The sequence below is a fragment of the Eurytemora carolleeae genome, unplaced genomic scaffold (assembly GCF_000591075.1).
Source record: "Eurytemora carolleeae unplaced genomic scaffold, Eaff_2.0 scaffold693, whole genome shotgun sequence".
Taxonomy (NCBI): Eukaryota; Metazoa; Arthropoda; class Copepoda; order Calanoida; family Temoridae; genus Eurytemora; species Eurytemora carolleeae.
Window position 1 is genome coordinate 43,018 of NW_019396581.1, and position 15,450 is coordinate 58,467.

General features: G+C 29.4%; 1 protein-coding gene across 2 annotated transcripts in view; it reads left to right on the plus strand.

The window, feature by feature from the left end:
• Nucleotides 1-4,163: 4,163 nt before the first annotated feature.
• The window catches only part of LOC111705872 (uncharacterized), a 31,393-nt gene continuing 20,106 nt past the window's right edge, over nucleotides 4,164-15,450 (plus strand). For both annotated transcript variants that reach the window (XM_023478569.1, XM_023478570.1), the window contains exons 1-5: nucleotides 4,164-4,237; nucleotides 9,523-9,605; nucleotides 10,256-10,309; nucleotides 13,038-13,089; nucleotides 13,904-13,995. In XM_023478569.1, the coding sequence (XP_023334337.1) occupies nucleotides 4,193-4,237; nucleotides 9,523-9,605; nucleotides 10,256-10,309; nucleotides 13,038-13,089; nucleotides 13,904-13,995 (326 nt within the window). In that variant the 5' untranslated portion in view covers nucleotides 4,164-4,192. The remainder of the gene's footprint in view (nucleotides 4,238-9,522; nucleotides 9,606-10,255; nucleotides 10,310-13,037; nucleotides 13,090-13,903; nucleotides 13,996-15,450) is intronic.

The window sequence follows — 15,450 nt, forward strand, 5'->3', positions numbered from 1 at the left end:
TGTCATGCTAGTATTTCTAAAAAACGTCAAATTTTGGACCAAAAACATAAACGATTAAATCTATTTTTTAACAGATTTGATGGTTTCGTGACCAATTTATTTTTACATTCTAAATTCATGGATCTCTTAGTCCTAATTGAAGGTATTATCATGTCGTGGCCACACATTTGTTTCTTAATTGATTCAACCCCAAAAAAACAGAAAGGAATTGAGTCTTTACCACAAACTCTGAATTTATAATCCCTATATCTTTGGAACCCAATGTCGCAAATCTTTGATATTTCAAACTTACATTGTTTGATCTAACAAAATTCATAGTTTGAAATATCTAAGGTTTACGACATTGGAATCCAAAGATATAGGGTTTAGAAAAGCAGAGTTTGTGGCAAAGACTCAATTCCTTTGATTCTCTGAAGAAAAAAAAATTAATTGCATTCAGTGATTTATGAAAGTTTTCCAAAGTTTACGCTTGGTGTGAAGTTTTTTTTAATGATCATTCTAAAAAAAACTTTTCTATTTGTTAGATGTGCTATTTTGTTTTCCAGTTTGAAAGATAAATCTTTAAAATCTATAAATTCTCCTAGATGCTATCCTTCCAAAGGACAGATGGGAAACACTTATAATTGTTATAATAATAATTGGAAATTCACGTAATTTTATTTAAAATTATGATAAACTGTTTTAATAGCAGCAAATCAACTTCAACTAAGCTTTCGGTTATTAATGTTTTGTCTCAGTCTAAAATCCAATTTATAATATAAAAACAAGAGTGGTCAGGGATCCAAATACAAAAAACAGAGGAATAATAAAAATCAAGCTAATTTAACTATTACGATTTTATAGATAAAACAAAAATACTATATCTATATATAAATTTGGCTTGTCTGTTTGTTTGTATCCAAAAAACTTCAAAACGGTTGAACTGATCGGGCCCAAATTTTTTGTGGGACCTAACGTGACCCCAGGGAAGGTTTATGAATGATCAAAATTTTAAAATTTGTGTTTAAAAGTTTTTTATTTTTACCAAATTTTGAAAATGCGCAAAAAAATATTATGAAATCCGCAAACTTTTTTTGTTTTTGTTTTATACTGTACAAAGAGAAGATGTTCAGAGATAAAGCTACAATTAAAAGTTGAAATAGCTAGTGTGTGATATTTCTAGAAATGTAAAATTAAAAGTAGGAAAATTTATATTTAGGATATTTCTAAGTTCAAGAAAAGAAATAGATCTTGAAAAAACTAACTTCGGAGAGACGTCTCCTGGAATTTTCTAAAGTTTTTATTAAAGATTCTTAACTCACCAGCTTCTTTCCGGTTCAGTTCCCACATTTGGACTTTTTTATTTAAAAGTAACGCCTATATAAGTTGCATTTGCTGCTCCTCCTCGCCCTGAGTTTATCTAGCTAAAGATTTTTCCATTCTTTTTAATTTAATTTCGTTGTATTTCAAAGCAGAACAAAAATAAAAATTTTCTGTAATGATGTTTTAATGCCCCTGTATACATGTATCAAAGTATTCTTTGGCATCCTGTTAAACAAACGGCCAATTATGTCAATTGAGTATTAGCTTGTGTTCCTAAATCTAAGAGTAGGAAAAGAAATCATAATTGGAGACTCACAGATGTTTTGCAAAGACCCCGAGAGGTTAATTCTGGAAGCTCAACAATTTTTGTTGAATACCCGAAGCTTTTAATCCTATTCCTGCTTGGGGGGGGGGGACCCCCAACATATCCTGGTTTTCAAGTACCCCAGCAGGGATAGGGTTAATCGAAGATACTATTTTTTTATCGGTTTGAACCCTGAAGATTTTCATTAAATATTCACAGAGAAAATACAGGATTATACTTTTCAGAGGGGGTTTTAAGAAAAAAGTAGGGGTCTTTGATGTAAGCCTTAAAAGGTTATTGCTAAGGTAGGTATGGTTTCCAAAGCAAATATCGGAGTCTTTAGTCGTATATTGAAGTTTTCTGGGGAAAAAATAGAGTCTTCGATGATATGGTAGTTCTCAATGAAAAGTGGTCTCAAATAAATGCTGACGAATTCTTAAAAAACACACACAATTGTTTTAAGTAAATAAAAATACAAAATATATCGTCACTAAACTTATCACCACAAAACATATCACCACAAAACTTGTCACCACAAAACTTATCTAACAACAAAACCTATCAAAACAAAACTTATCATCACAAAACTCATCATACTACAAAACTTATCAACCTCCAAAACATATCAAACTCCAAACTTATTAAAATAACTACAAAAGGAATTGAGTCTTTGGAACAAAATAAAATATTTAAACCTTTAGAACTCGATGTTGTAAACCTTTGATATTTCAAACTCAGATTACTTGATCTAACAGAATTCAAAGTTTGAAATATCTAAGTTTTGCAACATTTGGTTCCAAAGATATAGTGATTAGAAAATCAAAGCTTGCACACATAGCTTTCAGGTCTTCTCTGTTATGTGACCTTTAGATTGCATCATCCTTAAGTAAGTTTGAACCCTTCTGAGAGAAAGAAAAGTTAGCCTCCATCTCGGAGAAAGGGGCTGGAAAACTCAGAGTTTACCGAATTTTCTCTTAAAAATTCGCGGATTTTTAAACAATCGTCGGAACATTTCCATGATTTGAAAATTTAGATTCATGAATTATATTGATAAGTTTTGAGTTTGATATGTTTTGTTGTTTGATAAGTTTTGTAGTTGATAAATTTTGTTTTGCTAAGTTTTGTTGTTAGATAAGTTTTGTATGGGCTCCTGGAATTCAAACGTATCATTATTCTATCTAATTTCAATTCAAATACAAAATTTTTTATGAGAAAAATACATTTTTAATCGTGATTCTTTATCTAATCGTTTGAGTTTAAATATATTTTCTTGTAATAAATAAAGTAATACACTTTTGCCAAGGAATTCTTCATCAAACAAAAACATGTAAGAAAAGAAAACCTTCATCCAAAATGCCAATGTTTTTCCGAAGCAATAACAGGCGACAGTTGGCGGACACTGGATATTGCATACAGATTATGAAATCTATTAACATTTTTTTTACAAAAATTAAAAACCTTTCCAGACATTAATACCGAAGCATGTCCATTTTCAACAAAAATAATAGTCCAACAGAGATAATTTTTTTTCTTTGTTATAATAGATTAACATAGAATCATTCCATTTTATAAAGTGAGTTTTTCCTTTCCCCAGAACTTATTTATCAGCAAATATTTCACTTAATTCATGCATTTATTAATAATTACTTGCCAAACTATTCTGAAAACTTCATATTGTTGAATCACCAAGTTCATGTTCATGATTATCTTTTTAGAAATGATAGAGATTTTTTCGTACCTCTTGCAAACACCGAGTTTTTAAACGTTCTCCTTTTTATTCCTTCTTTTATTAATGTACCCAATTCCATCTCAAAGAAATTTCTTCAAAAAAACTTTTTTTGCATTAACCTTAAACAAAATTTGATTGAAACTATTCTGAAATATCAATGTAATCGTCTTTTCTGTTATGTATGCTCAAATGTTTAAAAAGATCTGATTCATCATTGTTCATATTTCTTTGTTCTAATTGTGTTAAAGTGGTTTTAAATTCTTTTTAATAGCCTTTGATTCTATGATTTAAAAAAAAACAAGTAAAGAAACGGCCTAGTTAAAAAACTTTTGAACATTTTAAAGGGTTGTGATGTTCATTAGATGATGTTGTTCATTAACTAATGCAAATTCCCACACCAAGAGATTATCTTGATAAATCTTTCCTTCAGGGGAAGTTAAGTTTGGATAAAATCCTCCCAAAGGGGACTCAATGTTATTTTATCTTTAATTTATAGAGTTCTAGTTTTCTTTTTCCTTTCACTTTTCTAATCTTTAGAGAGGCGATTTTTCATTGCGTTATTTTAAATAGTTCTAAACTTTTAAAATTTTAAATGGAAGCAAACTCAGTTGATAAGAGAGACCCAAGCCGAATGATGTTACCGACTGACCCCATGAATGGGTATAATGTAATGTCATGGAAATGTTTCACTTTGTTACTCGTGTAAATCCACATGAATAATATTCAATTAATGTTTACTTGTAAAGTAATCTATCTAGTTTGTACATCTTGTTTGTACAATGTACATAATATTTGAATCGTAACTAACTTTATAATGCCGTGAATATTAGAAAAAAATGCTAGAGTTTGGCTGAGCAATGATTACAAGAGGGGAAACTTTAGTTCTCATACTACTTTTACAGGTATAAAACAAAAAGAATATTTTTTAATTCAAGAAATTAAAAAAACTTCTTTGAATCACTCAAATCTGTTTCAACCAACTTATTTCTTATTTTTCGGACTTTTTTTGTAATCAAGATAGCAGGTTAAACTGCTTTAATAAACTGCTTTAATTCATAATTCACTAATTGTTCTTTATAAGAACCGAAGTATTTTTAAATCCCTTACTTTTACATTTCCTAATTCACATAAAAGCTTTCAAAATATTCGTCTATCAACGACATCAAGTTACAAACATATAGAAATTGGAAAGTTACTGTCTCAGGCTGTGAACATTTTTCTACTTTTTCAGCTAACACATGCCCCTAGTTTAGGCTTAAAGCGGAGCTTTTATACCTATTGCCTGAATGCCATATTTTACCTATACCAGACTTAATCTATATTTAAACCTACTTCCAGTCATTGAATTTCAACACTTTTTAGCTTTAACAAAAGGAAGTAGATTGCACCGCTTTTGCAAAGAAATTTTGCTTAGTTTTTGCACCGACGCCATTAAAGGGAATTTGAAAATTTTTAGTTTTTCTTGAATTTGAATTAGCTGGGTCAGGGGCTTTTCAAAAAAGTTTAATTTTTTGCGCACTTTTTGTTTTGTACATTTTTTGCAAAATAACTTGATTTTGCAATTAACATAACAAAATAACAGTTTTGCCCAAAAAAATTACAGATCATTGAACAAGTGCCCAAGGGTTTTTCCAAAAATGTATCATATGTTATAGATTTGTCACACTAAGGAAAAAGAGGTGAGAGCTATTTTGGGAAAATGAGATGTCAGTCTGAATAGGGTTAAGACAAAAGGGTTCTAATGTATTTTTCAACCCCCATATATTTTGATAAAATAGAAAACAGGTTTTTTCGTTAACATCGTTTTATTTGGGCAATATTTTAGTCCTTGTGAATAATTATTGAAATAAATATCTTTTTAAATGGATGCAAAATATGTCGTTTAAGTTTGTGCTTCAGTCAGAAAATCAAGCAAAACAGGTAAACTGTTTGTAAATCACATTTTTGTTCATAGTTCATGGTAGGCAAAAGATAAGATAAACAGGCAAACTGACATCATAAAATGGGCACAAGATTGGTTTTCAGTTTTGAGATGGGTCTTTCAACCAGGAAACTTGTCAGCGTTTAAATTCCTCGTTATTCTAGAAACAAGGGGGCAACTAGCGCTTTTGCGAGGCTAGGATAAAATTGTATTTTTCATGGTTTTAGGGGTGGGTAAATAACTACAAAAGGAATTGAGTCTTTGGAACAAAATAAAATATTTAACCCTATAGAAATCGATGTTGTAAACCTTTGATATTTCAAACTTACATTGTTTGATCTAACAAAATTCATAGTTTGAAATATCTAAGGTTTACGACATTGGAATCCAAAGATATAGGGTTTAGCGCAGTTTTAAGGACTTGAGTAATATAGTTTTAAGATTATACTTAATGAAAAGCTTTATTTAAAAAAATGGTCTCATTGACAATCATGCCTGCATTCGACACAAATCTGTTATTTTATTTTCCTGCGCCTATTATGCGTTTTTTCGTCTAAATTTTGCATATTGTTCACTAAATAAAGAGGTTGTTAAGCAACTTTTTAACGAAACCTTCCTGATATGCCAATTCCTATCCCACACTTGTTAATATACCACAATACCAGTCAATTCAAAAATAAAAGAATTGAATTATTAATGTATATTGGGTAATGCAAGTTCAAACTTTTTAATCCGTTAGTTAACAATTAGGAAACGTCGAGGTCAAAAAGACAACATTTCTAAATGCACCACTTTCTTTTTGAATCCAAAATTCACCTCATGCAGACTGAAGTGCTATAAAATACAAAAGAAAAGATTGTTAATAGTAAATAAATAAATAAATTTGTGAATTTTGAACTGAAGATTGTGGTTTCCCTATCCTTTTGTGATGCAGTTTTAGTCATTTTGCGAACAAACAAACAAATACAATCTCAATAATTATCAAAATCAGGAGTTTTATTACGCTCTGCAGTGCAGAAGTTGTCGCATTCGCAGCCTATGTTGAATTTGAATATTAAAGTTTGATTTTGCTTTCTATCGTTGCTCTTCAAAAATCTCATGTCTTAGAGCTGACTAATCTTTTCAACAAACTTTACTTTGATAAGTTTAAAGTTTTTTAAGAGAAGTTTTATCATTAAATAGATATCACTATCTCTCATGCACTAGCCAACAACGTTTTTATTTGGTAAACACTTTATGAAGCTCTATTTTCATTTTTAATTCTTTCTGAGAAGTGTTTTGGATATTTTTTTAGTGTTAATAGTGTTAATTAACTATTAAACACCTCGTTATTCTTTATTTCCTAGTTGAAAAGTTAGCAATACAGGAAACAATTTTCAGAATCTGCTTGTTCCAATGCCCTTTTGTCTACGGTAACAAAAAATGTTACCTTTAATTTTAAAATCTTGATAATCGATATCAATTTTCTGGCTAAAATCTCTCTCTCAGGTTTCTAATATACTGTTTTCTTCGAATTTTCTTTATTCTGCTGGTTTGAATTTTTCTTTTGTTCTGGGGTTTAATCTATACACTTTTCTTTAGAATCCTTATCTCGTTTTCCAGAAATGAAATAATTTTAACTATTTCGGCATTTTATCATTACCTCCTAAGTCTGGAGAAAAATTTCAGTCTCTGACGAGAATTTAGAAATAGTTAAAAAATTTACAAGGACAATTTAAGTGCTTCAATTTCACTTAAACTTGGTAGTTCTAAGAAAGTTTAACGCTCAAACCTATTAAAGGTATAATTATATAGATAATTAATCATGGCTTGGGCGGATTATTTAAAAGAATGCACCCCTTGAAGCAAGCAAAAGTAGTCAATTTTTAAATTTTACTTATTTGTATTTTCGACAAAAAAAGCCATTCTATAGTTAGTAGATCAGTTTATCTCAAATTAGCCAATCTTTTATGTTCTGTAAAATGTGTGTATGGTACAGACAGTTTAATATTACTTCATCAATTTTTCAATACAGTTTTGAACAAGTAAACATAGCAAAATATGCTAAATCTATTTAATCGATTATAATGTCTATTATCAATATATAAACAGAAAGCTAGGTTAAGTGTTTTTTTGTGATAACATATTTGTTCATTTTTGGTCTTTTGGTTGCAAATAATGTATATTTCTGACTTTTTTTTTAATAAGGTAAATTTTTTTAAAATGTAAGAAAGGGCATTGGGTCTTTGACACAAACTCAATTTTTTATTCCCTATATCTTTGCAACCTGATTGTGTAAAACTTTGATATTTAACACTTAGATTTTTTATCTAACAGAACTCATATTATGAAATATCTAAGGTCTTCGAAATTGGGTTACAAAGAAATATGGATTCGAAAATTAAAATTTGTGACTAAGATACAATTCCATTCTCAATAATAACTTTTTCTTCCACGACAAGCATTTAGTTGGAAGGAAGGAATTTGTACTGGGTGTCAGTAATCATGCCCAGCAAGATCTGTAAATCCTCTCTTTAATAATATACCATTTACTGTACTGTACTGTACTGTACTGTACTGTACTGTACTGTACTGTACTGTACTGTACTGTACTGCACTGTACTGCACTGTACTGTACTGGGTGTCAGTAATCTTGGCCAGCAAGATCTGTAAATCCTCTCTTTAATAATATACCATTTACGTTCCCTTCATTAAAGCAATAACGGAGTGTGGCTGGGAATTCAAATCTTGGTTACGTTTTGAGCAAAATTCTCTTCTATCAAAACAATTGATCCGTTTGATCCGCAATTCAAAGATCTTAATTGATCCGTTTGATCCGCAATTCAAAAAAAACTCATTCTCATAAATATGAATTATTTCAAGATCCATGTTGCCACAATATATTTTTAAACATGGAGAATAAAGTAATTGAGCCTTTGCCACAAACACGGATTTTCCCATCCCTATATCTTGTTAACCTAAGGGCAAAAAATCTTTAATATTTGAAACTTAGGATTTTTGATCCATAAGAATTCATAGTTCATTGAGTTGAACATATACAGAGATTAGAAAATCAGAGTTTGTGGCAAAGACTCAATTTCGTTGAATTTTAGATAAAAATTTACTGCATTTTTTGTAAAAAGAAAAAGAAAAAATAAAAAACAATAATCAATAATAATAGTCTTATTCAAATTCCTCATTTTTTTATTAATAAGGACCATTTTATGTTTATTGATAAGTAACATTTCGAATCTTACCTCAAAAAAAAATTTTCCAACTTTTATAAATGTCAGGAGGTTTTAAAAAACAACCTGTGCTTAAAGTTTGATTTTGAATCAAAAGTATGAAGTAAGTGAGCGTTGCCCGTGGAATTAAAAAAAATTTTAAGAAACAAACAAAATCATTTCAAAAATCTAAATTTGAAAAAAAAATCTAATTTTGTTATTCTATGTTACCCCGTGGTACCCATGGGTTTCCTAACATGTCAGCCAATTTGGTCCTGCCGCTTGGCTAGCTATAGATAACATACAAAAATATACGTATGAGCGATCAGAGCTTTATTATCATTTTAGTTGAGAGTTCCAGATTTTTTTTATTGTGTTAGAGATAAAAAATATTTATGCATAATACAATCTGTTTTAATCTACTTTAAAACTGTACTTACATTTTAATTCTTTTATTATTTTATTTATTATTTCTAATGAAAGAAGAAGTGGTTATTTGTTTCTTTTTAATATGTTCAGTGGTTATTTCTAATACACAATGCATTCTAATGTATACAATATACATGGAGTATTGAACATAGATAATAGTATTCAACTTCTATGGTTCCTCCAGGTTAGGTCTGGAGAATGTTTCCAAATTTTTAACTTTACTTTTACAAAACAATATATTTTCTAAACTAACCAAGACTTGAATACATAAAGCAAACCACGGATTGCAATTGATGTCGAATTAAAATCAAAGCACAAACAAATATAAATATATGCATTTATGCAATATAAAATTTAAGAAAAATTAGAAGAAATGACTCATTACAACCGAGGTGAATGGCTAGGGTCTCCAGCAAAGTTGTTCTCTGACTGAAACTGTGGCTTGGGTCTTCAACTGTGTAATGCACAATATATACATAATTAAAACAAACTGCCAAAACGTGTAATTATTCATTGAGAAAAGAGAAGAAAAAAATGTGATGGGAGTCATAAATGAGACTACCAAATATCACATTGTGTAGCACAAATTCATCAGAAATAAAGAAATTAAAGACAAGGAACATCTTCTGTTTAGGATAAGACTGTACAGTTGAGTACGGGAAGTGTAGAGGAATTTTCTATGGCGGGGATAATGGGAGAAAATGAAACAAAACTCAGGAAACACTGAAACCATTGCAAATCCTAAACAAGGTTTATTTTCCACATAATAACATTTTATGAGATCCTAATAATACTCCCATCCTGTTCCGTTAGATCTATTCATGTAAAATGCTTCTGCAAACCCTCCGTTGATTTCTTTAAAATGCCCATCGAATTTTATCTCAATCATGTGTTTGGTGTCTATTCTGAACCAATAGAAATTGCATGGCAGTATCATCTATAATCTTTCTATCTATCTCATTATTCAATTACAGATGAATCCTTAAATCGGCCCTAAAAAGTAAATGGAAATTTTTACTTCTCCTGAAATCATAGTGATAAACAAAAGTATGCATTGTATTTTGCTTTATTTAGCTAATTAGATAATCAAGTTTTTGTCGATTTTTTTGCTTGTGTCCTTAACATAATTGATAAAAAATCCCAATTAAAAATTAATAATCTGTAATATTTCTTTGTTCTTTGTTCAATAATGTACGAAGGGAAAATTTTTTGCTTACCTGAGAGAATAATTTAACAAATAGTTAAAATTATTACTCTATTAAAACACAGAAGTCAATCATCATAATGTTATTCACGCAAACAAATAAAAACAATATCATACTATCTTCTTATATTTTTTTTATGAACTCGGTTTCTGTGCATTACAGACATATTAACAAGAAGAATCTTTTACAAACAAGGAGCGGAAAATACACTACAAGGTAATGTTTTAAATGGCATGTTTTATATTTCTGAAAAGTATAAAACACAATAATCCCAAATAAGCTCTGTTGACACTCAGGATAGAAAATATGCAAGGTGCCAAAATATTTCTTTGTTCTTATCATCATATCCTTTGGATAGCTGAGTATTAGACGAGAGGGGGAGGGGAGAGTGGTTATAATTCAAAAGTATTTGCTTTTATAAAAACAATTCTATGTTTATCCAATAAATTTCAAAACGTCTGAAATAGCATACCAATACACATGGAAAATCTATAATTACTTACATTTGTATATATAAAGACAAATTAGATATGTGATAAAGGAAAAAAGTACATATTTATATTTTCTATATATATATATACATATAAAAAAATTCGCAGATTTTCAAGAATTTAAAATTTTTTTAAAAATTAAAAACCTTTAAAACACATTTTTTAAAGTTTTTATCATTCATAAACCTTCCCTGTGGTCACGTGATGTCCCACAAAAAATTTGGGCCCGATTGGTTCAGCCGTTTTAACGTTTATTGGATACAAACAAACAAACAAACACCCAGACAAGCTAAATTTATAAATAGATGTATATTTTTTTAAATTCAAATAACGCTAATCCGCCAACTCTTCCCTGAAAATACGCAAACAGAAAAAATACTGGAATATTATGCAGTCGAGAACAGACCTCACTGAAGATTGGTTCATGGCAAAATTGGTCCATGAAACATTGTGTATGAGGATGTTTTTCTGTTTTTTTTTATTGAATAATAAATTAAATATATATATATATTTTTATAATATAGTTATATATGTTTATGAGGATGTTTATCTGCTTTTTTTGATTGAATAATTGATTATGTATATTTATATATCCCCAACTGAATTAGCTGCACTGCGTAATTTAAGAAAAAAGGTTAAGGTCGTACTCGTAGAGTACAAATAGAATATAGAAAAAATGCAATGGACATTTTCAACATCTAATCAATATTGCAGTTGGATATACATTTTTACCAAAGTAATAATTTCCATGATAATTCAGGCAAAAAAAAATAATCAATAAATCATTGGTTATCAGGAAATTTAATGCTACTGTAAATGCTATTCATCGTTTGTAAAATTTCACTTTTATGTTTTTAACCAAAAAAGGCATTTCTCATAAAACTTGCTTGTAAACAATTGAAAATAATAAAATTTCGTATTTTAAAATTTTAAAATTTTCTTCAGAGTAGTTTGGGAGTTTGAAACTTTTTTCTATTTTGACCTTTCAAGACCTACCTTTATCAGCTGCAGGTATTCAGCTATAGTTATTGAGAAGTTTTCTGAAAAGATATATATATTTCTGTTACCTTAAGTAAAGGATGGACAGGAGTCAGACATGTTATCATCTATTCAGGTTGTGGGAAATATATTTTTGGTATATAATCAGCTTTCTATACAAACATGTAATAATATAACAAATAAATAGCTTAAGTGAATCTCTTTATCCAAAGGAGTTTCCTTCAATTCTTCTTAATATCAACAAGAAAATACATTTGAATCAATAGAAGACAAAAGCCAAAAAATATAAAAGTGTTATAATGTTAGTACGAAATCTACCTTTTATGAATATATTAAAAAGATTTGAGCGGATTTGGTTCATTTAATGTTAATAATAATAAAAATGTATTTCGACATTTCAATTTATAAAGATTTTATTTTAACAATTGGGTCTGAGTGAGACCTTTCTTTTTGAGACTTTAAAATCGGCTCTAGCATTTTACGGTGAAACTATTATTATTTCTTTTTATAAACATCTTCAGATTCCTGTAAACTAATTCAGAGTTTTACATAACATTTTATAATCCTTATAGCTTTGCATTCTGATAGTGTAAAGCTCTGAAATTTAAAACTAAGATTATTTGATCTATAACAGATTTCTTGGTAAGAAAGATCTAAGGGCTACGACAATGGGTTGCAAAGATTTAGGATCTAGAAAATCAGAGTTTGTGGCAAAGGCTCAATTCTTTTGTCACCTTGCCTTATAAAAAAAAACACTATTTAGAATTAAGCCTAATAAAGTTGATTCCTGTCTTTTTGTGTGTTCTGTTATAATACATAATGAAATTACACTACCCAAGGCAACACAGGAACTATGTAAGACTGGATCTCAGCAGACTAGAATGTTTTACAAAATTACCGAAAATATGACAGGACATCAATAGATCTCACAAGATCACAATAAAACTATCGAACAGTAAAAGAGTCGATTTAAAGATTTAAGATTTACACTCTCATTACTTTAAATGTTCTTTTCTGTTTTAAAATTCTAAGTTCAATTGAGTTCAAACTTTTTTCTCCCAACTGTGTATATTTAATTTTAAAAGTTGTTAAGGTAATTTAGTTTGTGTAAAATGTAAAGTTAGATGTATACTAGTATCAGGGGAGCATAAACCACATTTATCTTTAGAACTGTATGTATTTAGAAACACTATACATAGTTTATGCGATTTACAATCTAATTAACATAAACAAACAATTAAGAAAACCAGAAATTCATGAATTTAATTTTCATATATTTTTTATTGCATTGATCAATAGAAAAAATGATAGATTCAAATTTGGTAAGCCTGTAAAACCAGTGCATTCCCAGAAGAAGGTTCTGTCTGCCAGAAAGTCTCCAAACTGATTGTTACCTTACACTTGTTTGAAAAATTGAAATGTAGTAAAATAAGTTTTTTTATGCTTTTTTTTAGGGAAGAAATCCAAAAAGCCCCGTCTGAAGATCATCCCTGCCGGCCAACTAAGGAATTCGACCTGAAAAAAAATGCTTAAACTGAGTTCGAAATAATGAATAACTATTAACACTTTTAGTCTGAACAAAAATTCTTTCGCTTTTTAAAGGGAGTGTTCGCGAAAAATGAAAGGGGGTATAGGCTTAATGCGATAAAAAAGCGCTTTTGATCGCTACTAATCTTACTTCTATCTGTTGCGTCTATAGGAAGAAAATTGTCAAAGACGTCTCATACCAATAACATGGCGTCCATACAAATTCAGAAAATTGCAACATACGACTTAGATATTACAACCTATCGTCATCGATTATCTTTCGCCACATTTATATATAGTTAATTTTTCATGATATGTTTTAATTGTTATGATCTGAGAGTTACTTATAAAAACGTTTATTCCTGTTTCGAAGATTTTTGGTAATGAAGACGACATTTTCATATTTTCCAGGAATGTTCGAAAACAAATTGTAAGCTAAATATTATTCTAAAAAACAAAATCAAAACTAGTATAAAATATTAAATATATACAAATGTGGCGAAAGATAATCGATAACTATAGGTTGTAGTATCTGAATGATTTGTTTGATATTAATTTGATTTTTTTACGGTCTAAGTCGTATGTTCCAACTTCCTCAATTTGTATGAGCGCTACGCTCTTCGGTATGAGACGTCTTTATCAATTTTCTCCTTATAGACGCAACAGATAGAAGTAAGATTAGTAGCGATCAAAAGCGCTTTTTTTTATCGCATTAAGCCTATACCCCCTTTCATTTTTCGCGAACACTTCCTTTAATAATAAATGATTTTGATCATGGTTGATGCTACCTCAGACTTCAGTGAAGATAACCTTCCCTGATATGAAGAGTGAAGTGTTCGTCAATTTCCTAGGGTACAAGGAGCCCAACCTTATGCAGCTTTTGAGGTAGAGTCACGTGATATAATATAATATGCAAAAATATTAGTTATTGAATTTTCACAAAATTACATCCCTTGACACTTTAAATCGGAGTTGTGTAATTGTTCCATGGAATTGAGATTTGTATTTACAATAACCATATTTTTTGGCAATTACCAGTATCGTCAGTTATTCCAGCGATGAGTTATTCCGAAACATCTTCTATTTCAACTTTTACTTGCTTAATCTTTCAGCATTTTTTCTTCTATAAAACAACCACAACAAATTTTGGGGATCTACAATTTTTTCATGTATTTTCATAATTTTAAAACAATTTTTTTGGTCATTTCTGAGCATCAATATAACCTTGATTGGGGACATATGTGAGGTCCCACAAAAAATGTGGGCCCGAACGGTTCAGCTGTTTTGACGTTTATCGGTTACAAACAAACAGACAAAAGCTAAGCAATGTATTTATATCGAATATCGATGGACAAATGATTAAGTACAAAACAACATTCAGGAAGGCTACAACTTGATAGAAAAAAAGCAACAAATAAGAACCTCTTTTTGTTGGTTAAAATTGGCATGATTTATTCATCAATTAACATAAAAATGGATCAAAAATCTAATATTGTCAACTAGGCACAGACAAAAAGTGGAAGAAAATATTTGGCCTTGATACCTAAAATTTTTTAATCATTGATTAAACATTGTACAGGCAGACTGTACTTTCTGAAAGGTAAATGAAAACCGGTTAACTTGATTTAGATTTTTCTTTAGTTAAAGGGACGGTCTGGCTATGTAAAGTAGATGAACTGAGTATAGCAGTGTTGTGGACAAATTCTTTAGGATTTATTTGAGACATATAAAACTTTTTAAAGATCTGTAAATCCTAAGTTTGAGCGCAAATTCAACGTTCAAAATCGTACTTTTTGGTGGATACGTTTTCAGCATTGTTTTTTTTTAATTATTAAATAACGGCGACAAAAAATGTTAACAAAATTCTACAGTAAATTAATTAGTTGTTTAGGAACAGGTTGAGAAAATAAAAATTAATCTTATTATCGAGAAAACAAGTAATCTTGTTCAATTATGATAGTTTTTATTTTCTCATTCTTCTAATTTCTCATTATTTACAAAGATTTTCTGCAGAGTTTCTGGAATTATTATTGAAAAGACGATATTTGAAGAATTTGTAGAAATCTGGGAATACATTTTCAAAAAAGTAAGAAACGTAGTTTCATGATGAAAACGAAATAATTGATTCTAGCATTTATTTATTGACAAAGGAATTGAGTCTTTGTAACAAACTCTGATTTTCTAAAACCTATATTTCTTCCAACTGATGGTGTAAACCTTTGATATTTCAAACTTAGATTTTTTTTATCTAACAGAATTCATAGTTTGAAATATCTAAGGTCTACGGAATTGGGTTACAAAGATATAGAGATTAGATAATCATAGTTTGTGACAAAGACT